Genomic DNA, 23740 nt, shown 5'->3' on the forward strand with positions numbered 1-23740 from the left:
TAATTTTGACTCGGTTTCGTAGATTGGTGGCTTCACGTGGGACGGCCACTTCGATTGGCATGATGTGACTCAGCGGGAGAAGGATCGCCAGAAGGGCGAATGTCAGGAGAAGGATCTAGCCATCTGTCCCACCTACAGTCCGACCATGGCCGGTGGGCTGTTTGCCATATCGCGGGACTATTTCTGGGAGATAGGAAGCTACGATGAGCAGATGGACGGATGGGGTGGGGAGAATCTGGAGATGTCGTTTCGGGTGTGGCAATGCGGAGGCACACTGGAGACCATTCCCTGCTCCCGAATTGGGCACATATTCCGAGATTTTCATCCGTACTCGTAAGATTTGAATGTAAATTGCTTGTAGAAAGTAGATTTGAAATTGTTTTTTTTTTTAAATTGGAACAGATTTCCCAACGATCGTGATACTCACGGAATCAACACCGTTCGAATGGCAACCGTTTGGATGGACGACTACATCGATCTCCTGTATCTGAACCGGCCGGATCTAAGGGTATGTAAACAACAAGGTAATACATAATAATAATACATATTATTTGAATTATTTTTTATGATTCTAGGACCATCCGGAGGTAGGCGACGTAACGCACCGGAGGGTGCTTCGCGAAAAGCTCCGCTGTAAAAGCTTCGACTGGTACATGAAGAACGTGTACCCGGAAAAGTTCATTCCTACGCGGAACGTGCGGGCTTACGGCAGAGTATCCTCACAGGCAGAGAACCTCTGCCTGGATACACTGCAGCAGAACGCCGATAAACCCTGGAACTTGGGTATCTATACGTGCTTCCGCACGGAGGTATCCGCTTCGCAGTTGATGTCGCTGACGAAGCGGGGTGTTTTGAGAACGGAACGTAGCTGTGCCACCGTCCAGGACAATAACGCCGAAACGAGGTATGTGGTCATGATACCTTGTATAGACGATGAAGACATCGATGACACGTGGCGGATAACGGAGGATCAGCAGATGATGCACATTCCGTCCGGGTTGTGTCTGGATAGCAGTGATCTGTCCACAAAAAGTTACGTCCACGTGGCACCGTGTCTTCCGAGGGTTCGCACGCAAAAGTGGGAATTCCAGCACTAGCGTCCGCATGGGGTAGGCGACGAACTGTAGTATCGTGGGGGGAGATAACAGAGATCTGTATATTTTTGCTATTTATAAGAAGGGACACAGATTACCTCGTTTACAGTCAGAGAAAGTCTGTAGACAACACTCTTCCCAAGAAGGGTGAAATAAGATGTTTTAAGAAATGAAACGACAGCCGGGACTGTGCTGCATTACACCGAATGTCGATTCCCCTGGAGTCATCAAGGCGAGCATTTAGAGAAGTGCCATTCGGAATAAGATATCACAGTCCAACAGAAGATTTACCGACCGGTATGGAATTTATAAGTGAGACGCAATATGTTAAACTATGTATAGACAAAAAAGCGAATAAAACCCTTAGCTAGGTTATTAGTTAGATAAAGAAAAACACGGAACTGGACGAAATATGAGGTGCAGCATTTTGTAACTCCTAAATCGAGTCCAAGTTTGTTGGTAGAAAAAAAATATATATCGCGAAGTCGTCTTAAGCCATTCCCTCCTCTTCGATAGTAAGTGCAAGTGCGGCATCTGGAATACTGTGAACGGACTGACGGAGTTGAAATTGACATCACTAGAACTTACAAACTATAGACATATTTAGTTAGACTTGGCTAGACGCAGCTCTTTGCGGATAAACAACGCGACAATCTCGCGAAAAAAAACAAATTTACTTACTTATTGTAATGTGTAACATCGAGCCGGTAGCAGTCGGAAATGAAATCAAGAGTGAACGAGAGATAATAAGAACTAATAATGTGATATAATAGCGAAAACAACCGGGCCGGCGCGGTATGAATGAAAGATAAACACGCGGATCGCGAGCAAGCATCAAGTGTGGTTACAGTGATATTCGAAAGGATTACCACCAACTGCAACAAAAGAACTGCGCTTACGTATATATAAACCTAAGTAATAAGTTACTATTATTGCCGTCTGTCGCGCGGGTTCCTAACCGCGGAGGGAGATTGCAAATTATAATCGTCATCGTTTCGGTCGTTATTCGTAGTTTATGCTTTGTGTTGCTGTGTTACGGAAGAACAGTTTTATGGTTCACTCCGCGCCGTCACTTGTTGGACTTCATGTTTCATGACATCTGACTTTTGAGCCTCAGGCGAAATGATTGCTTTATTGTTGTAGGGTGTTTAAACGCCTTAAATTGTCTGTAAGGGCAAAGTTACTTCATATATGGAAAACAAAAGGGAAAAAACCTAGATATCATAGGTTTAGGATTTCCTTGAGGTTTTTGACACACCCCCAAGTAACCATGAGGCTGAAGCAGCATGGTTTGCTTATTGGAAGGCCTATGCAAACTATTTTCCTCACCGCATTAGATAAATATTCATCCATTGCAAGCTTTCCACGAATAAGTGTGATAAAACGAGAAAGAGTTCTCCAACAAATATTCATCTGGACGAATTTATCCAACAACAATTGATAGATGTGCTTTTGCAAAAGTCCCTCAACAACTTTAATTACTTGTCATAAGACGAGTTTGTACAATCCCTTTGAATTCCACCATTTCATTGTATCTTGACAGATACGTATTTCGACCTCAACAGTAAGGCCGTCTAGTCGACTAAGTCGAGTCAAGTACGAGACACTGAAGACGGCCTTACTGTTCAGGTCGAAATACGTATCTGTCAAGATACAATTAAGTGGTGGATTTCAATGGGATTGTACAAACTCGTCTTATGACAAGTGAGGATATTCCACTAAAAAGCTCAAAATAATTTTCTTATCAACTTTAATTAGTAACAGCCGAAAACGTTAAATGGCGGATACAAACGCATCTCCTCCCGCACGGGGCGACACGAAATTGTCCAATAGTACTTATGAAAAGCAAGAAAACGGAACCAATTAAAAAATAGTAAACTCAAATGTTGCCAACTTACAAACCAACAAATAAATTTACGAAAGCTCATTCTTACAAGAAGGAATAGAAATCGAGACTTAACTGTAACAATAATATGTAGTCATTTTGGCATTCTCAATTATCTCTAAATTATGCTTCGTTTCGCTGGAGTACTTTCTAACACCGCTTGTTTAGCTAGTTGTTGAATCTTAAAGTGCCACAAAAAAAAATGAGAAAACTTAAACCATTTAATTTAGATCTGTAAGTCCAATTCGGAACAAAAATTAAGTTAAAATGACGAAACATCACACTATGTGGCCCTCAACCGTACAATTCAGTTGCTCTTTCTTCTTATTTTATTACCTAATGTTCACATAATCTAAGATGATCCTTTCATTGGTGATTATGAAAACGAAACTGCTCAAAAATCTCCTTCCTCGTGTGCGACAACTTTGATCGCATCAATGAATCTTAGATAAAATAAATTGTAGTTTATAATAGTCATCATTTAACATTAGGATTCTTTTGAAACGGTCAGTTACAACACGCAAATGCTTTAAAAAACCATAATTTACGTACCGAAGTGTTTTTTACACTTCCACAGTCTGCGAAAAACTGTTGATTTTTAACAAAAAAAAAGTTTTATTCTTCCATGCAAATAGAAATCATAATCCCGAATAGTATAATTGATGTGAGTATGGTTTATTACTTACGAAAATGAATGTGAAACAAAGCTCACTTGTGGCAGACGTTATGTTTCCATGAATCTGGTACAATAAATTGAGAGCAACTTGTTTAGGAGGATGTATCCACGGATATTAACGATGCAAAGCAACTACATGTGGAACTGAGAACAAGAAACAGATATTTTTGTTAATAAATTTATTTGTTTACATCTTTAATATGGACGAAGCTTGCATTGATTGCGGTAGAACAAAAAGAAATAATTTACAATGTTGTGAAAACTCATATGTGAATATGTACATTATGTGTAAGATATTGATTTGAAAAATGTATTGGAGATAACCACTTTCCCTTCGATGGGACTCGAATCCATGACCCTACAGTACGCTAGACTGGTGCTTTAATCAACTAAGCTACGAAGGACCTCCGTCGGCATTCGCAACCTAGCGGCTACTGAAGGAGCTCGAGATTCCCAAATTGGACGCATAGTCAAATCACTCGCAATCCATTTCTCAAGCCAACACTTCAACATGTGTGTAGTACACTTTCACATTAGAGGAGCGTGAGTATTTAGAATGTATGGCGGCTATACACATTCTTCATCAGCAACTGTAGTACTGATTAAGTGAGGTTGTGTAAGCTATTTGCCAGTAGGTCGTCAAGCTCAGATTGAGGATTTGACTATGCGTCCAATTTGGGAATTTCGAGCTCGTTCAGTAGTTGGTATTACTTACTTGATACTTCATGGGCTACAGCTCTTCGATGAACCTACGCCGAATAGAGTATCCTTCTCCACTGGACTCGATCCTGGGCCAATCGCTTCCAGACGCCGTCAACATTGAGCGCCCTCAGGTCCTCTTCAACTGCAAATAGCCATCGTGTGCGCGGCCTTCCGCGAAGCCTGCGGCCTCTTTCGGGTTTTCCATTAAATATTATTTTTGCTTGGAGTTCTTCCGGCATACGAACAACATGTGCAGCCCACCGTAGTCTGCCGTGTTGTATAAGCTTAATAATATCCAGCCATTTATACACCTGGTACAACTCGTGATTCATGCGACGCCGCCAGATACCTGTTTATCGCCGAGTATTGTCCGCAGCACCTTCGAAAGCTCTTCGATCAGCCTCCTGTAACGTCCAAGTTTCATGGCCGTATAAAGCCACCGGAAGAATCAGCACCATTTCACCACCACTTGATTGCCAGCGAGCATGTACTTCATTTTGCTGGTATTGATCGTGAATCCAATCCTCGCTGTCTCCCTCTTAAAAGGCGCAAAAGCCTCTTCCACGGCTCGGCGATCAATCCCGATAATATCGATGTCGTCCGCAAATCCCAGGAGCATATGCGATCTTGTGATAATGGTACCGCTTCTTTGCACACTAGCTCTCCTAATCGCTCCCTCGAGCGGTATATTGAACAGTAGATTCGAGAGTGCATCACCCTGCTTAAATCCATCTAAGGTAACAAATGATGTTGATATTCCATCCGCAACCCTTACACTTGATTTCGAACCGTCCAACGTTATACGAATCGTCGGAAGTGTAGTGATAGAGAGAGTATCAATAATAGATACCATAGAAGGCTTTGGTTTGAGTCTTCTGATATAAGTGGTAAATCGAACATGACTGAACACGAGCTACTGAAGGAAATAAAAGCTCTCCGAAACGAGAATAGAAAATTGAAAACGAAGATAAGCCACGCAGATCCGAATAAAACTAATGATGTCGAATTACTGGTACAGCAGCCAGAAGCTACACAACATGTCCGCTATAGCAGAGCTCGCATCGATACGTCATCGCCAGTAATGTCTGGGATTTCACCGGCCTCCATGAGCGGGATGCCAATCAACGCATTGGGTATTCCGGAATGTCTTCCTTCGGATGGAGAAACATGGTCACAACAGGAAGCAAATTTGTTCCACTCGTTAGACTGTGCTGCAGTGGGTGGTTAAAGCAGCTTAGAACGTTATACATGGTAAATAGTGATTACCGCGAGGTGGTTAGTGTCCAGATTGCCAGCTGTATTTCGTTCCATCGACGCTGGAATCTGAAGCAATAAGTGCGGACTGAGAACCATTTTGTGCAACGAGCTGTAACTGTAGCCGGTGGTGATCGAAGTCATTGTTGTGTACCGACCGACTTCGTGTGTGTACGGGATTTCGAGCGATTTCGAAATGGCAGAAAAAGTTTCGATCGCGCGTTTGGGTAATAAAAATAAAAATTGAAATGTGAATGTGAATTCTGATCAGTGTCGACCTGTGGAATACGGTGAATGAGAAGAAACCGGAGCCAGAGACTGCGGCATGGTCGAAAGAAGATCAGAAGGCGAGGGCAATGATTATTTATAACATCGAAGATAATCAGTTGCCGTTAGTGAAAGACGCCAAATCGGCGGTCGATGTGTGGAAGAAATTGAATAAGTAGGGTAACCGTACCCTTAGTGGAGGTAGCACCAATAGTGGAGGTAGTGGGGTTTTAATGAGATTTATCATATTTATAGACTTTACGATGGTTTCAGTTGATGCATCGTGCTTTGAATATCTTGTTAAATGCAACTTACCTTAAGATTTCGTATGAAAAACTATTAAAAACAATGATTTTTCTTAACAAAATTTACTCCCTTGCACCTATAGTGGTGCAACTGTACCAATAGTGGCGAGTCTCATAAGAAACCAATGGATATCACCACTATAGAAACTAAAATTCATTTTACCGCCACTAAAGGAACAGTGTACCCATAGTGGTGCAAGCAATATTTGGTAATTGTTGATGTTAAATGACATCTATCTCATTTTTGTTAGCAAATTTATTAGTTTATCTATTGACTAAGATATCAAAGCTGTAAATTTCCCATAATTATCAATTTTTTAAAAATATTTTCTTTTGTGGATCTACTAATACCTCCACTATTGGTACCGTTACCCTACCACGAAAAGGCTACGGTTACGTCGCGAGTGTCGCTTCTGAAGAAGCTGTGTAGTTTTATTTACGAAGAAGGTGCGGACACAGAGAAACAGACGTCTCACTCAACACATGTTCCATCGTTCAGCTTTTTAACGGTGGATTCAATTTTTTGTAGGTGGTCGATCGGCCACCGATGGCGCTTCCATCGGTTTTGTTTGTGTTTGACGTTTGCTCACTACCGCCATCTGGTTGCCGCTTGACCACACACAGGGTATTTAACATTGGGCGATAATGTTTTCATGACGATGATTTTGATTGCATTTTGTTATAAGTGAGACGTCTGTTTATCTGTGGTGCGGATATGGAAGCGCACCTGTTCCCTATTGATGAGCTGTTTGATAGGCTATCGTGTGCCGGTCAAAAGATCGAAAGTTCGCTGCAGGTCGCGATGATCTACCGGAGTTTGCCGGAGTCATACGACGATCTGGTGACGGGGCTGGAGTGCCGGCCAGACACGGACCAGACGATCGAGTTTGTGAAACAGCGGCTGATGGACGAGAACCACCGACGGATGGAGAAGCGTGCAGGAATGAGCCGTGAGTGTGAGGACCGGGCATTGAGTGTGCACAGAAGGAGAAGAAGCGAACGTACGAGGGAACGAATTTGTTACCAATGCTGAAAACAGCGAAGAGGGACCCCTGAATTTGTTTCGGCTTGTGAGGCGATCGGCAGCAGGGGAACTGGTACGTGGATAGTGGCTGTTCGAGCCACATGAGAAGTGACCGGGCATTCTTCAGCAAAATCGACGTGAATGTGAAGCGTGATGTGACGTTGGCGGATGGTTCTACCGTGAAATCTGCCGGGGTAGGCGAAGGCACGCTGAAGTGTATCGATGGCAACGGCGAAGTGAACGAGGTAGTGATGAGAGAAGTGTTGTACGTTCCTGGACTGGACAGTGGTTTTATTTCGGTCCGGAAGCTTGCCCAGAAAGGACTGATTGTAAACTTTAACAAAGCTCAGTGCGAAATTATAAGCCTCGGAAGAAGAGTGGAAGCCGAGAGTTGCAGAGGAAAAAAACGCGGAATTGGCGTACGGGCGTGCAAATGCAAAGCAAAGCTAGCAATGAACGTTTGCTTGAGGAGGAGCGTCTGAAAGAAGAAACCTATTTTTATGACTGTGTGGACAAATATTGAGGAGAAACCCGATGGTGTGTGCCGGATGAGTCGTGAACGACGAAGACCAAGTGGTGAAGAAGACGAAGCACGGGCTGATGACGCATGGAGAGTACCGAAGACTGAGTGTCTGACTTTGTGAGGTAATGTTGTTTGACTTTGTGAGGTAATACTTTGTGGACTTTGTGATATCTGTTAGTGATAAAAACCTCGAGGAGTGTTGAATGTTGGACAAGTCTAATGTTATGTGTACGATGTTTATAATCCCTTACCAGCCCTGTGAATATGTTGTTGTCTATTGTATGTTGAATGTAAATAATAGTAAATAAACGACCACCGCGGAGAGCGAATCGCTTGTGTTTACGTCCACTTTACGCGTCCGAAATACCCCGCCGGGAGTTGTGTCGGTTCCGCTGTGTACCGTGGGAAGCCTCAGTGATAACTTCCCACAGAATCAGCAGTATCAGTTCCGCCGGAAAACCATATTCAAGCGTAATTTGCCATAATTCATTCCCTTTCACTGAATCGTACGCTACCTTGAAATCAATAAACAGATGGTGAGTCTGCAAGTTGTACTCCCGGAATTTATCAAGGATTTGTCTCAGGGTAAACATTTGATCCGTCGTTGATCAGCCCTCACGAAAACCTGCTTGGCATTCACTGATGAAGGACTCTTCAAGCGGTCTCAATCTGTTGAACAGAATACGGGACATAATTTTGTACGCCCAATTAAGGAGGGTTATTCCTCGGTAGTTGGCGCAATGTATTTCCTGATGATCAGGCTCCACTGTCCATCCCGCGCAGCAGAAGGCCACATCGATGCATGACACGTCATTCGGTCCTCTGAACGTTGACGCTGATGGAATCATAGTAACTCGCTAACTATAACATCCTGCGCTACAGAAGGTGACGTCGATACATGAATCACCGCTCGGTCCTCTGAACGTTGGCACTTGACCTTCGTTCAGCAGAACTACGTTCAATACCGCTAGTGACTCTAGCAGGATATAACCTCTAGTGTTAGTAAACCGGGAACCCCAGTCCACTGCCCACGCATTGAAGTCACCTGCTACAACTACTAGTTTAAGGCCAGTTAGTTTCGCCGCAAGAATATCAACTACCCTAGTGTACTGCTCTATACTCCATCTAGGAGGACAGTAGCAGCTACAAAAGTAAACACCGTTTACCTTTGCTATGACAAAACCCTCATCGTCGGGAGAAGATATTATCTTCTGGATGGGGTATCGCCCACAAGTTCAGATTCCCACCATACCAGACTTGTCCGCAATCCAGCTGCCGTTTCCGGCAGGGATGCGGTATGGGTCGGACAGCAAGGCAACATCAGCTTTGCACTCGATAACCGACTGTTGTAGCAGCAGCTGGGCCGCCTCGCAGTGGTTCAAGTTTAGCTGTGTTACTTGCATGTCTGGACCCTTCTAGAGGCCGGACAGGCCTGAGCACCGGTGAGATGCCTGTTGTCTGCCCCCGGAGGACAGATCAGACATCTCGGTGCAGCCTGGCAGGTGCGAGCCTGGTGGTTTTCGGCTCCGCACCTACGGCACAGCTAACTACGGTCAGGTCCCTTACAGTCATAGGACTTATGACCTTGGCATGTAACACCGCACCTGTAACAGGCCTGATTGGATTGGCTTGTGCTCAGCGAGCACACCGACCAACCCACCTTCAGTTTTACCTTATCCAGCACCTTCTTGGCCTCAGCCATAGGTACTTGGAATGAGGCAACCTGCATTCCCGCAAAGCCTTTGCGTAACCGAATCGCGGACTCCTGGATCTCGACATTGCACTGCTCCTTCAGTGCGTCTACCAGGTCTCCGGCTTCGGTTATTTCATCCATGCCCTTGCACTGGATGTTCAGGACTGGGCACAGGGCTCTAACCTGAACCCCGTCACCCAGGACCTCTTCCGTCAACTTTTTATACTCGGAACTCTGCCGAGTAGCATCCCGCTTCAAGGCGAGAATCATCTCGCCTTTGCGCGTTCTTCGGATGCAGTTGACATCCCCTCCTAGACTAGAGAGCTTCTCGGTGCCTCTCATAGTCTTTAGGACTTCGGCATAGCTTTTATCGTCAGCCTTGACAATGATCGCTTCGCCTCTGTCCTTCCGCTTGTCACTGCCATTGGAAGGCGCGCCCCTTTTTCACACGGGCTCTACCCTTCTTAGCGGTGACCGGTTCCGTACCCATGGTCGCACTCCTTGCGACCTGCTACCGAATTCTTTTCGCCTTTTTTTGATTCACGACATCTGTCCATGGCAGGTATTCCCCCCGGCGATCCTCTGGTATCTTCCTAGGTGGAGTTACCATTTTCCTCTCGGTCTTATCCACTCAGATCTTCTCTACGGTCCGTGCCGAGGCTTTATTAGCTGCTTTCAGGTCCGCATCCTGCGTGACCTTACTTAGCTTAGGAGTTGCACCGCTGGTTGCCATACTGTTACAGTTTAGTTTAGTGAGGTAATATTTAACATCAGTACGCACGTCGAAACACATTATAGTACTCGAAAAGAGAACAAAAATTGTAATCATCAAACGGTTGTCCTACGTCGAACGTCAACTGCCAACTCAAATACACCCCTTGATCAACGAACGAGCTAGGTCGACAATGACGATTCGCATCCGTCAATGATAACGGGCGAGAAAACGTACCTGTCAACCCATTACATCACCACCAATACAATAACCACGTCAGAGGCAGAAAACTAAAGCACCGTCGTATCGCACATTTGAGTCGTTCGTTGTCCGCAAGCCAGAAGGGTCGTGCCCACGATTGTGCGTGATAGTGCCAGTGTTAAATCCACGTTCTCGGGTGCCAGTGGAAAAGGGCACGCCGACGCCATTGAAAAATCCTCCTGGCAACTATTTGCAGCGTTTCCGAATCGGAACAATCAGGTAAAGCGCGCTATTTTCCTGCATCTGGATTAATTAAAATACAACTGTGTATTTTTCCTAACAGTTTGATTGATTGGGACACGTGGCCCACTACCTCCGGATTCGTACTGAAAATAAGTGGCCTCGCACCTCTGGTATCACGGATAGGGACGCATGCGACACTTTCCCGCTGACGACCGTACTATAGCCTGCAACGAAACGGGCATTGGCAACTACGGAAATAAGGTAACTTGTCAGTGGAACCATTCAGGCGATAGGTATCCTAACCTCAAAATTATTATCCCTTCAGTGCCAGTAGCATCGTGCACTCGGCGAATAACGGGTTTCCGAATCAATCCGAACCGGTTGGTCAAAAAGGTCGGCGTCAGTGTCAAATTGACTGCGAGACAGAAAAATCCCCCGAAAGGATAAGTTACTATTTAATTTGCCGAATCAATGGAGATATCTGACGTGCGTGCAACTCCACAGAGTGTTTTTTAGATAGCTGCAGTCCGGATTCGATTAGCGGTGAGGCTCTGCCAGAAGCGGACCGTAACGAGGCAGTGATCTCCACCAGAGCAGGAAGGCTGAAACCGGGACAATCCGGGAAGCGTGGCATCGACGGTCGGTCATTCGGTCCTGCGTTTTTGAAAGGAGCCCAACGAGACCACGACCACGCGCGGCGAGCGAAAGGTGGACGGATCCTTTCCTGCCAACCGACGAGCCGAAGAATCGGCCACTGTTGTCATGTTGCCACTGCCGACATGGTAAAGGGGATGCGGCGTAGGTTTAGCGTAAGCTCCGGTACCGTGAGTAACAATCTCTTAGTCTTAAGATAAAGAAAATGTTATCTTGGTTCCAGCAACCACCATTTGCTAGGGAAAGCATGGGGACATAAAATGTGCGTTTCAATATACTGATGTAAAGCTAAAATCATGTTTTCTCACTTAGTTGCGCCATCTTCCCTTGGGGTTAGTTATGCATTCCGTCGTTTGTAGTACTCTGCCCTACCGAGTCGGGAATTCACAACAATACGCCGTTGAAGCTCTGCAGTCTGGCTCTCCGCCAGCTGCTTCCCCTCTGTAGGGAGCCAAATCTTCGATTCAGCCTCCTTCGAGGCCTTTACTGCTTGACTAACCGCCAACTCTCTCCTCAGTAAGAAGATGGATCTTGTGCTCCGCCTCCTTACTGGCTTCCGGCAAGGACTTCCATTCCGACTTCGCCTCCACGACTAGAGCGCAGAGGGTCAGTACGGCCTGCTTCAAGTCCATACTATAGTTCACTCGATTGTCCAGGAAGGACAAGATTACGTCCGATACGTCCGTAATCACTTCCATCGTCTGGACTCCATCCTCCCCGTGGTTAGTCATCGCCGAGTTAATGACTTTGTTCAGAGTGGGGCCGTCCATCTTGACGTCCACCGGCACCTCGTCTGACCCACCACGGGCTCCGCCATCGCCTCCCCCGGCGACCTTTGGGGTGACCGATCAAGGCCACTGCGCCTGGCCAAAGGGTTTTCCTTGTCGCCATTCGCCTCACCTCCCTCCTTCCTAATTTTTTTTTTTGTAAGATTACTCATTGCTATTGGGTCCCCCTTGCGGCTGCTGTCGAATCCTGTTGGTGTAGTCGCCTTCGCGATCCCATGGTTATCTTTACATACCTTGCGGCATGCAGGGAGGCCATGCGAGGGTTGACACTTTCGTGTTCAGAGCCAGATCAGCGCCTACTTCCACTCAGCTACCAGCTGAGCCACAGGATTGTACCGCGTGCTACAAGGCCCGCCACAGTTTTAGGGGACGGAAGACAGCCTGGCCATTAGCCCATTCGCCGTTTCAGGTCGGTGTCACCCGGTCTTACTAAGAGAATAGAATAACCAGACTACCAGCCCTCGCGTTCACAATATTTCAATATCCAAATACAGACCAATACACGCAACCAGTATGCCATAATCAGGGTCTTACTGGTATCAACCCTGACGTGCCAGTAGCACTCCCTGGGCTTGTGCTTTTGAAGCGGCACACAGTCGCTTTGATGGAGTCTGCTTACGGGCACTTGTGGTTTTTTGGGAGGGATTTTAGCAGAGCCCACTGCTAAATCCCACCACGCCCTAGGCAGTTCTCCCTGACTCGCAGACAGCTGGGGAGGGGTCGTCAAGCCCTTGGACATGGTCCCTGCTGCCCCCTAGGTCGGTTGTGTGTAGTGACATTAGACTGTTGTGCTCGGCAGATGGACATGAATGCTTTTCTTAACTGGTGCGTAACAAATGGAATGACAGCATTGGAAAATGCTCGGGAAAATGTTTTGACAGTGGACCATTATCGACGGAAAATGAAGTGAAATCCCAAATCCCGCGGTCACGTTTCCCGAAGTGTAAATCAGCCTTTACAATGGATAACGGTCTTGTCTGATGCCAATCAAAACAAAAGCGTCGCGACGTCGATGCATCGCTGGTGAAAACCTTACAACAGTCACAAAATGCTCATTAGCTGTCAACATCAGCTGATTGTTTTTATTTCTCGCTTTGCGTCGCCTCTCGCAAACTTTGATTCTGTTTTGTTGTCGACGTCGTCCAACAGTACTTCGCGAATCAATATCCTGATTTTCTATAGCGATAATAATTAATATTTTTTTGGAAAAGCGCTTTCAAAGTGTAACGTAATTATGAATATCAAGAGCGAGTAAGTAGCTTTATCAATCTTCATTGGACAAAGCCAATCACAGTCAAATTTCAGCATCAAAATCATGCCCCGCTCGATGGTGTGCGAGGACAGCAACCTACGTGGTGACATCACCATTTCCAGCGGATGCGTAATCCATCCCAGCACGACCATCATTGCCGAATCGGGTCCGATCGTGCTGGGCGAGAACTGCATTGTGGAAGAGTACGCAACTATCGTGCACCGGATCCCGAAGGGGCACCCCTCCTATCAGGATGCGTTGGATGGCAATGTAAAGCCGTTGGTAATCGGACCGGACAACATCTTCGAGGTGGGTTGTACGGTGGAAGCGCTCAAGATTGGCGAGCGCAATGTGTTCGAGTGCAAGAGCTACGTGTCGGCCGATGTGGTGGTCACGAATGGGTGCGTGATTGGCGCCGGATGTCGGCTGGTGGGGGAGCAAGTGCTACCGGAGAAGACCATCATTCATGGGAAGCAGTGCCAGCAGCGGGAAGCGATTGAGAAACAGAAGGTTGTATTGATCGAACGTTTTGTTTTTGTTGATTGTTGCTAATTTGATTTTTTTTCTTTTAGTCTCAAATGGTACAGCTGGATTATTTACGAAAAATTTTGCCTAATTATCATCATCTGAAGAAAGCTACCTATGACCCGAAGAAAGCCAGAGCGCAAGTTTGAATTCATACAGGATTATGAAGTATTTGAATTCCATCTCTATATAATTTAATTTTCTATTTATTCTAATTAAAAATCATGTTTGAACTTTTTGATCTATTACTACATGTAATGTACCTTTTGTTGTGTTTTAAATTTATCCATTTGTTTAAATTTCATCCAATCGCAATTGATATTCAAAGTCTCAATCAAACTAAGCGTTTTTTTTTTCTGTAGACAAGGAAACTTCTTCATCTGGTCAGTATAACACGTACAAAATTCAGTTACAGTTCAGTACCATTTTATTAAAAGCGCACCTTATTCAGGTTCAACCGGCGCCGTTATTCCACCCATCGTAACTTGATGTTCTGCATCGCACACTGTCGCACAGATTTCCATGTGTTGCTTTTTCAGTGTTCTAGTGGCGAAGGTTTGCTCACACTTGGGGCACGTTTCGATACGTTTCTGAAAATAGTACGGTAATACAATTTGGATTACCCCTAACCTGACATGACACCCAAACACTTACCCTGAGGGCTATCATCTGACCCATCATTTGTCCCGGAACTAGCTTCACTCGCACGTTCGTCTTGATGCCATGCTTAATGTACATATGTTTGTTGTACATGAGATGATATCGAAAATCTTTACCGCAGCAAACGTAATCGTCCTTGTAAGTGATACAAAGATGGTCCGCGGATAACTCCATGGAAGTAAACACAGCCAGACAGGTCCCACATTGTGATTCATGGGGATTTTCGTGCAACGACCGGTGAACGTCCAGCTTTTCCTGAGAAGTGCACGTCACCAGACAAATGTCACAAACAAATCTTGTCTGAATGCCATGCACCTTCTCTATGTGGTTATTCAGGTGATATTTGGATACAAACGAACTGTCGCAATACTCGCAAATGACACGAAAATTCTCATGTACCGTTTTGACGTGTTTAGTAAGGGCTCTCCATCGCTTGAATTTTTTGTCACACTGCTTGCATGGGAAACCAAAATGATCACCATGTATCCGCTCGTGTTCGTCCAGTGCAGTTTTGCCACGGAACGTCATCCCACAGAACCTACACGCAGTATCCATTGCGTTCAGATGCGTCTTCCTAATGTGAATGCTCATGTCGTGCTTGGTGTTTCTTTTCTGGTCGCAGTAGGGGCAGGCGTGTTCATATTTCTTCTGATGGCGTTTCATGTGAGTCGCCAGGGCATTTTTCGTAGAGACCGTCAACCCGCAGGTTTCGCAGATAAACGATTTGTGCGCTACCAGACTATGCTGATAGTACTCTCGGTAAGTTTTGAACACCAGCGCGCAGGTTGGATTCTTGCACGGGTAGGATCGGCTTTCTCGCCTCGCATGCATCCTTTGATGCTTTTCGAAGTTGGGTACAAAATTTGTCGAATAGCTGCATTTACTGCACTGCATTGGCTCCTCGGTTTCTATTGCCTCATATTTGATCTTTTTCTTCCGAGGACAACTTTCACCAGAATTTTTGACGGCATTTCTTCTTCTTTTGGTAGTTGGTGGCTGAGCTTCAGCGCTCTCCGGTGCCGTCAATTTTATATGATCCTTGACCAGTTCGGTCAACTCCTCAGCCGTACATTCGTCGGCATAGATTTGATCTAATTCCAGAGCTATCACATGGTCCGATTGTTGAATTTCTTCGTCGTCATCTTCATCCTCTTCTTCTTCTTTGATGACAAACCCTTCAAAAGAAGCCAGATCGTACAGCGGAAATTCATCCAACAAGTCTTCAACGGAGTAGTACTTCAACCGGCACAAGTCAAGATCCGTCATGACCCTTCGCAGGAGATCAGCTTTATCATTGAAGAGATTTATCATCGGTCGGGAGTTGAAATGTTTTAGTTCGACCAACGAGTTCATGAACAGGTGGACTGTGGTAATTTTGGAGCGAAATCTGGCAAAGAACCTAAGCAGTTCAAGGCACGGCATGCAAATCGCATTCGGCAGAAGATGTTGTTTGTCCTAAAAAATAATGCGATTCAGTTTTATGCTTGGGTTTGTTTGTAATCATTTTTAGAATCAAATCGATTTCTAATAATTTGGTACACGTATTTACCTCATCGATTGCCGTTCCAGCCGGCATAATATCGTAGAGAAACTCTTTTATACTGGCACCATCCAGCACGTGCTCAGTCGCATCCAGAGGAACCATCAGCTTGGTTCGTGATTTCGGCGCCTTCAGACACAACCGACACACTTGAGGAAACTTTTTCAACCGAAACATGAGGGTTGGTTTGGTCATGGCCGGATCGTCCAAACCGTCGGTGCAATTCAGGACATCTTCGATTAGCTTTTTTGTCTCCTCTCGGATAGCTTTTGGAGTCGCTTGCATTCGTTTCCTGAAATTATTGAGCACAACAGTCACAAACAGGTCTTGAAAGGAAAATCGCTTCACAATCGAAATACTGACCCATTCTCAGCGGCTGCATCTCCAAACAGCGTCGGTACCGATGTTATTTTGAGCAACTTGCGCCCTGCGGTTTGCAAGAAACAGTCTGGACTGAAGTGATCTGAGCATACCCGAACGAACTGCAAATTATCTTCCAGACTCAGAATGTCACTTCCGGTGGAATTTACGGCCTCTACCCATTTTGAGCGGATTATCCTATCAGCTGGAAAGTGGTACAAAGTGGTCGTCGCAGCAGAGGAATCATTTTTACATGATGGCACAATACACCTGCTTTCGCCAGAACTGTCTGACTTAATCGACTTATTTGGCTTGTTCATTTGGAAAAGAAGCACGAAGTACTGAAATATGTTTTTATGGTTCTTCTATTCAAGAATCCTGATATTAAAAAGTAATATTTATTGCGATTCTTTTCTAAAATTAGCATACTGGCTCACCAGTTACGCGCCGGGTCCCATGCGCCGAGTTGTGCGCCATGCAAAAAGTAAATAAACCAATGTCAAATAGATGTGAGCTTTCGGTAAGCTTTTCCACATTCGCTTGTAAGGTATGTAGCATATTGTCGTCCCTTTACGAAAAGATAGTTTTAAGTGAAAGTGTTCGAGGTTTAGTAGTTTTTTGCTTTTCTTTCGCCTGTGTTGCGTTCGGGATATTGTTTAAGTGGATATTAGTAGTGCAATTATGTTTAATTTGTGATGTAATATTCTACACTTAAATTGAGTAAAGTACCATAATATGACACAATACCTTAGCGGCGCACAACTAAGCGAGGCAGAGGTGAATGAGCAAAATGCTATAATATCTCGAGAATCACAATACCGAAAATTGACAGTTTGCCAGCCGCTGATTTGCAAATCTCGGGTACTTATTCAAAAGGACGTATGTGATTTTGTAAACAAAGATTCAAACGTCGATCTCGCTTAACTTTTCAAAAGGACCTAAGTAACATTTTTTTCATTAATTCTAGACCAACATTTGAAAAGGGCGTAACAGCCAAAATTTATTCCCTCTGATTCTTCGTCCACATACAAAGCTTTATATGTAGACGAAGAATCAGAAGGAATAAATTTTGGCTGTTACGCCCTTTTCAAATGTTGGTCTAGAATTAATTTGAGTGCTGCAATCAAAAGCTTTCATGCTGTTCTGTTGATTGCGCTATTCAAATTAATTCATGAAAAAAATGTTACTTAGGTCCTTTTGAAAAGTTAAGCGAGAAATTTTCTTTCTCCGAGGTCGGGCCGATGACGGTTTACTCATAAAAATTTACACGTTCGATTCATGTTTTTCGGAATGTAGATTTTTTCAATCAGCTTACACCATCAAGTCTAGTGTACTTCACATTAGAAATACTACAATAAGAGATCGGCGAAGACGCCATCTTGTTTCCAATCGAACCGTCAAAAGCGGTTCCAATTCGATTTGTTTACTTTTTGCATCCATAAGAAGCAAGCAAAAAGTTCAAGTGATGCCAGTATTATTTTCACGATTTCATGCATTTTCATACGTTGCCATTTCGACAGTTTTCCACTCCGCCGGTCTCTGGTTATAGGGTTGCTACTTCACATCACTGAGATGTGCTTTACAACCTCAGTTCAAATGGCAATGTTTATGTTAAGATCCATACTTGATACACCACGATGTGGTATGTATATCCATGAATATCCATAACAAATACACGTTCGACTCGTGTGTTTCTAAAAGTAGAAATTTCAATCCAAGTTACACCATGAAGTCTGATGTATTTCACATTACTAATATATTTTTTTACAAACTCAGTTCAATTGCCAATGTTTATAGCAAATTTCATACTTCATACACCACGATCACATATGTTTATCCATAAAATATTTTTAATTGATTTTAACGAACCTGTGTTGGCATTCGAACGACCCCAAAAGTGTCACAATTCAATGGAAAATCACATGTTTCAAAAGCAATACAAAAATAATAATTAGACTAAAACCAGCTTTTAAAAAAGATGTTTTTGTAAGTTTAATATCCTTTGCAATATGCAAGAAATTCAAGTGGTGATATAACGATAATGCGATGATCATGGAAACATGAAGAAGAAAAGAAGGAACACACTTAATTTTTTTCGCCGAGGCCGGCAAAATAAATTACCGAGAATCCAACAGCTGAGAAGTCGGTAAAAATCTCGGTGAAAGTTCAAATTGCCGACTGGTCGTAAAATGTGCGAAATCATTTAACTGTCAAAATTTGCCGGGCCGTTCGGTAATCTATTGCCGAACTGCTCGGCGAAGTGTTTCACCGAATTCATGTAAATAATTGTTTTTATTATTTTATTTTCAATAAAGCATAGTAAGAAATTTTAGAGCGAAATGCAACATAAAATCGCGAATATTTATTGAACCATATACACCATTGAATATACAATAAATTTATCAGAACATTTGAATAGTTTTTTTTTACAAAATGCATACAATAAAGTTACATATTTTGCATTCAAGCACGGAAGAAACAACTAGGTACATATGGCATGTCTTTTGCACAAAACATCCGCTCACGAAATAGCCGCACATTGAATAGATGACTGTCGTAATCTCTCGTTATATTATTCTTATTTGCTGGAAGGATCGCGCTACTTTTACAAGATGGCGTTTCCTTACAGCATTTGAAAATGCTAATAATATTAACTCTTGGCTCTGATAAGAGCCTTTTACATGTTGCTCAACGCTTCATCCGGCAGAGGGCGGTGCCACCCGCTTGCTCACCGTAATCAAGCGGAGATATCCAGGTTGATGCCGCCGTCCGAAGCCCGATCGTCTTCCTCTTTTGCTGCTGCCAATCGATCCGTCCATCGCTGATAGCTCTAGCTGCATCCAAGAGCGATTCCGAAGCGTCCTGCTTTACACTCAGGCAAATGAACATAAGAAATACATAAGGCAGAAATTATGAATCTACAAGATTATTGAAAATCATTGAAACATAAGTCTCTTATGCTTTTCATCCTGAGCTCTTCATATTTCATTATTGGGACGTATGTCGTTCATTAGTTGCGTGTAACGAATTTCATAAGACACATTTCATGTTTTGTTCAAAGTTGATTTGAAGGAAATCATAAGGCATTTTATGAAACATATCATGTTCATTTTAAGTTACCTTAATTGGAAGGAAGAGCTTCAGCCAAGAGAATTATGTTCTCACAAACTGTAAAGTTCTTCAAGTCGTGCGGTTGAATTTTTCATCGAGGGAGTCTGAAGAGAATATTGAGTGGAAGATTTCTCAAGTGTTAACTGTGAATAATAAGTGTTTGAGCAACTTTTTTTCTAGATTCGAAGACATTATAGAATGCGTTCGACACCACTTGATTTTTTCGTACTCCCTCGATGTCCTCGATACAACCGAAAAACGATTTGGAAATCACATGTATGCGTAATCATAAATAAATCAAACATTTTAATTATTTTCTGCCATTAAGCACATGGTCATTATTCGAGAAAATTTTCAATATGCTCGAATTAGAAACTCATAATGCGGCATTATGAATCGAATAATATATAGGAAAACGGAATAATAAATTCATTAATCTGCATTATGAATTCGTTAAGATGTTTTATTGGAATTACGAAATTCATAAGGCATGATTATGGCCTCTAAACACTACTTTTGCAATTCATAAGGTATGGATATGAATTGATTAATGTCTAGCGTACAGCGTTCATGATGCTTCATTGGGATTTCATAAAGGCGCCTTAAGAAAATATTATGTTTTGTATTAGCCATAAAAATCTTATTCATAAGGAGTTATTTTGAATTTCAAGTTAAAAACTTGTGGCAAATTTCCAAAAGGCTGAATTATGATATTCGATAGTCAATTTGCCTGAGTGTAGATCCGTCTCTTTCTGCGTCCGTCAATAAACTCGCTCGTCTACAGTCCATGCACGGTTATTTATGCACATACACAACAAGGTTCTATAGCGATATCCAACGATGTCGCATATATTGAGGCGATTGTCAGACGTACGTTCACATACATACGAAATCGTCGGACGTACGTATTTCTTTTATTTTTTTTCTTGCATAGCATTGGGGATAGCTTCAAATCATTTTCGATTTTTAACTTGTTTTAAATGCAAACTGTTTAGTTTCTCGATTTGCACATTTTATACTACCATATAATTGAAATGCTATCGCTGTTGTTATTACTCAATCTATCAAGATTGTTTATAATTCATTATGCCTCATCTGTATACCACAATGACGAGTTGAAAAGCTGTCCCACCGTGGAACTTCCACGTCCATGTATCGTCCATGTCCACGGAAGGTCGAAGAAAAGTTCATTCTCATCTCGACGCCGGCGTAAAGGAAAACAATCAACGCCTTCTTCGTTTAACGTACCTATATAGTAAAGCTATCAGTACACTGTTTGTCTTAATGACAAATATTTGTCAAGTCAGCCTGATATCCATGTCGATTTCTGGTCAGTCTGATAGATATCCGGATAAACTTGACAAATATTTGTCATCATGGCAAACAGTGTACTGAGGGCTTAATTCGATAGATTAAACGTTTGAGCAAAAAATAAAATAAATTCAGATAATAAAACTTACATGAAGACTATGTTTTTTTCAACCGCTGCCTATAATCGACGTATTTTTTATTCTCAAACACGTGTCTTTGCAGCATTCTGACGTTTGACAAATGCACTTCTCCGAAACTCGGTAAAGTTGATGATTTACCGATTAAGATCGCAAAACATGTTGCCGAATTTCAGTACTAAATTTTATTAACAGGTTTTCGGTTATTACATTTCAAATATTTCGGCGAATCAATATTTTTTGACGACATTCCGGTTAAAAAACATTTTACGGAACATGTTCGTTAAATAATTTCACCGAAAAAAAATCTGGCGATTAAGTGTGAAGGAGAATTTCCTTGTTACGTATCCCGGACACTTAAAGCTATGGTAAGGTGTCTGGATAAAAATCTCGATAGAAATCTTATTTTCTATTTTGTCTTTCCTCAGTACCGGAACAAGTACAAGAGGACACGGGGCCAGCGGCATATTCCGGAAACGCGTTCCGATGGAGCGTAAAGACCCAATCAACATTCGCCATACCCATTGTTTCAACAGGTAAGTTAATTTGTTTTCCAAGCTTCCCACAGTAACACATTGTTTTACACTTTATATTTCCAGCTGCGAAAACAGACACCATCAAGAATACCACCTACATTGCATTTTCTGACTGACACCTTCTGCGTTCCAGTTGTACTAGCTACGGACGAATCTTTTTGAATCGACTGGAGGAACACTGATACAAGGAGAACCAATTCTTTGCTTTTCTTCAGACTGCTTGTTGGTACCGCAGCCACTCAAGCTCTTCTCAGTTGGCCCCGGAACTGCAAATACAGTAATCCGCTTTATTCGCTAGGTACCATAAAGCTAAGTTTTAGTCATTTCTTCTTAATTGGGAACCGGAACCTTTTACAATCTGAATTTCAAATACTTTGGAAGAAGCTACTCCCGAATCATCATGTAAAAACAACTTTGCCGCTCAAAAATTTCTAATCTCAGATGAGTAAAGTATCCCTCCGTTAATCCGAACAAAATTTGATTATCGGGATGGGATGGAGTAACGAGTCGAACTCCGATTGTCTGAACTAGTTTAGGATTAACAAAGGGGTTCTGTATTTGATCCACATATCTACATTAACAATGATCAATCTTATTTTCATCTTTAACGGAAATTGCAACATCCATAGATCCAGACGCTTCTAATGACATTCACCACTGCGACCTGCAACCACAGCAGCGGATAGAACTACATTCAGGTCCATGCAGCAAGTGGAAAATTCTGGAAAAACATAGTGCAATTACACCCGGTTCTTTTTTTACACGGGTAGGTTTTAGTTGACTACGACCTTTAGCGTTAACCCTTAAAGGCGCAAGGCGATTTTTTTAGAAATCGTCGGAAATATTTTTAACGTAAATAACCATTGAAATCATTAACATTAAACGTATTTTCGGTTTGTTGTTTTAAAACAACATTGCGCATTTAAGGGTTAATGAAACTATGAGTTAACCCCATGAAAAAATTCAAAAAAACATCAAAGAAAATTCAGGTGGTATTTGAAAAGCTGTGAATAATCAGGTTAACAATGAAATTAAAGAATACCAAACGTGTAAAAAATATTGGGTGTATTGTTATAGGGCAATAGGTCAATCATAGTTATATGTATTTTTATTATTAATATAATATTTACAACTTTATTCAAAAACAAATATTTTCGTTCAGAATACGATTCATGTTATATGACTCGAAAACCAATGAAAGGACGTTGAAACGATGGAGTTATTGTTATTTTCATTGAGTTTTCAGTCTATGGTGGGAATCGGATCTGAACGAAAACGGAATTAAATAACATCACTAATTACTTTTGAGAGAAACACGAAATTCATCGGGTCTCAAATAAAACTAAACACGAATTATTACAGATTTCATATGTAAACACAATTCGAAATAATGGCCTACAATTAGGATTCTATTCGTTTCACACGTTAACATCGTGTGGATGCTTTATTAACGGATGATGAGATTCGAATGAGCGAAGTCGTAAGTTTTACACATGACATTGATTTGCTTTGTCAACATGCGCAAATGTATGTGTCAAACACAAGGCCTTCTCGTGTATTTTTTTTATCAGTGTTCGGAAAAAAATCCTTTTATCGGCCCGAAGTTGGAGAAGGCTTATCCCAGACAGAAAAAAACGAGTGGCTTGGCCGTTTTTTAGGGTGGACCTACATATTTTGAAAATAACGCGTTGTAGGCCCAATCAAAAATTAGTTTTTTCTAAGTAATAGACCTTTCCCGTCCGACCAAACACCTATGTTTTCTATTTTTCCCTAAAGCGTCCTTGGGTTTAGATAACATTGTGCATAAAATAATCTTTTTATATGAAACGGTTATTTTCTTACAATTTTTTAAAAAAATTAACATCGTCTGTTTTATGAGGTGAATTTTCCTGCCAGACGATGGTGATTCTATGAGATTTAGCATATTTGGCAACACTCAACAGTGGTGAGAACATCGTATAAAAATACTTTTTCTGGCAACTCTGTGTCATGTTTATTTATGATTGAAATGTCAAGTGTCATCGACAAGCATACCCAGGCGCAGCTGTTTACCACATCTTGGAACTCATGACAAGAAAGCTGAAGCTGCAACAAGAAGAGAATTTCAAGGACGCGATGAAAACTTGTAGGTGCTTCCGAAGGCGCTACTGCTACGAAGAATTACGTGGAAGGCGTATTCCAGTAGTTCCTGGAAAGCCGGATTGTTATCGGATTGGACATTGCTTTTGGAAAATATACGCATCAAGAATGGCCACCGCCGTCGGTCCGGTACCATCGCGGGAGCTGG

At 42.7% G+C, this 23740-nt stretch overlaps 3 protein-coding genes and 2 long non-coding RNA genes across 11 annotated transcripts in view; 4 read left to right on the plus strand and 1 right to left on the minus strand.

The window, feature by feature from the left end:
- The window catches only part of LOC134210572 (polypeptide N-acetylgalactosaminyltransferase 1), a 91328-nt gene extending 87468 nt beyond the window's left edge, over positions 1-3860 (plus strand). For all 5 annotated transcript variants that reach the window (XM_062686654.1, XM_062686658.1, XM_062686657.1 and 2 more), the window contains exons 4-6: positions 23-333; positions 403-508; positions 576-3860. In XM_062686654.1, coding sequence (XP_062542638.1) covers positions 23-333; positions 403-508; positions 576-1097 — 939 coding nt within the window. In that variant the 3' untranslated portion in view covers positions 1098-3860. The remainder of the gene's footprint in view (positions 1-22; positions 334-402; positions 509-575) is intronic.
- Positions 3861-10429: 6569 nt separating this feature from the next.
- LOC134214862 (uncharacterized) lies at positions 10430-11527 on the plus strand. Its single transcript, XR_009979948.1, has 3 exons — positions 10430-10615; positions 10680-10840; positions 10905-11527. It is a non-coding gene; the product is annotated as an uncharacterized LOC134214862 (long non-coding RNA).
- A 1569-nt stretch (positions 11528-13096) lies between these two features.
- On the plus strand, positions 13097-14056 carry LOC134210575 (dynactin subunit 6). Its single transcript, XM_062686662.1, has 3 exons — positions 13097-13272; positions 13327-13783; positions 13846-14056. The coding sequence occupies exons 1-3, from the start codon at positions 13256-13258 to the stop codon at positions 13945-13947; spliced, it is 576 nt and encodes a 191-aa protein (XP_062542646.1). The 5' UTR covers positions 13097-13255; the 3' UTR covers positions 13948-14056.
- A 151-nt stretch (positions 14057-14207) lies between these two features.
- On the minus strand, positions 14208-17281 carry LOC134210574 (oocyte zinc finger protein XlCOF6-like). Of its 2 annotated transcripts, XM_062686661.1 has the most exons (5): positions 17178-17281; positions 16362-16699; positions 16008-16290; positions 14453-15913; positions 14208-14388 (listed from the first exon to the last, which is right to left on the minus strand). In XM_062686661.1, exons 2-5 carry the CDS (start codon positions 16676-16678, stop codon positions 14242-14244), a joined length of 2208 nt encoding a protein of 735 aa, XP_062542645.1. In that variant the 5' UTR covers positions 16679-16699; positions 17178-17281; the 3' UTR covers positions 14208-14241. The 2 variants fall into 2 exon arrangements, with proteins under 2 accessions (XP_062542645.1, XP_062542644.1); XM_062686660.1 differs by lacking the exon at positions 17178-17281 and having other exon boundaries at positions 16362-16776.
- Positions 17282-20733: 3452 nt separating this feature from the next.
- On the plus strand, positions 20734-21733 carry LOC134214863 (uncharacterized). Of its 2 annotated transcripts, XR_009979950.1 has the most exons (4): positions 20734-21040; positions 21113-21285; positions 21346-21453; positions 21517-21733. It is a non-coding gene; the product is annotated as an uncharacterized LOC134214863 (long non-coding RNA). The 2 variants fall into 2 exon arrangements; XR_009979949.1 differs by having other exon boundaries at positions 20734-21285.
- Positions 21734-23740: the final 2007 nt, after the last annotated feature.

This window comes from Armigeres subalbatus, chromosome 2 (genome assembly GCF_024139115.2).
Source record: "Armigeres subalbatus isolate Guangzhou_Male chromosome 2, GZ_Asu_2, whole genome shotgun sequence".
NCBI lineage: Eukaryota > Metazoa > Arthropoda > Insecta > Diptera > Culicidae > Armigeres > Armigeres subalbatus.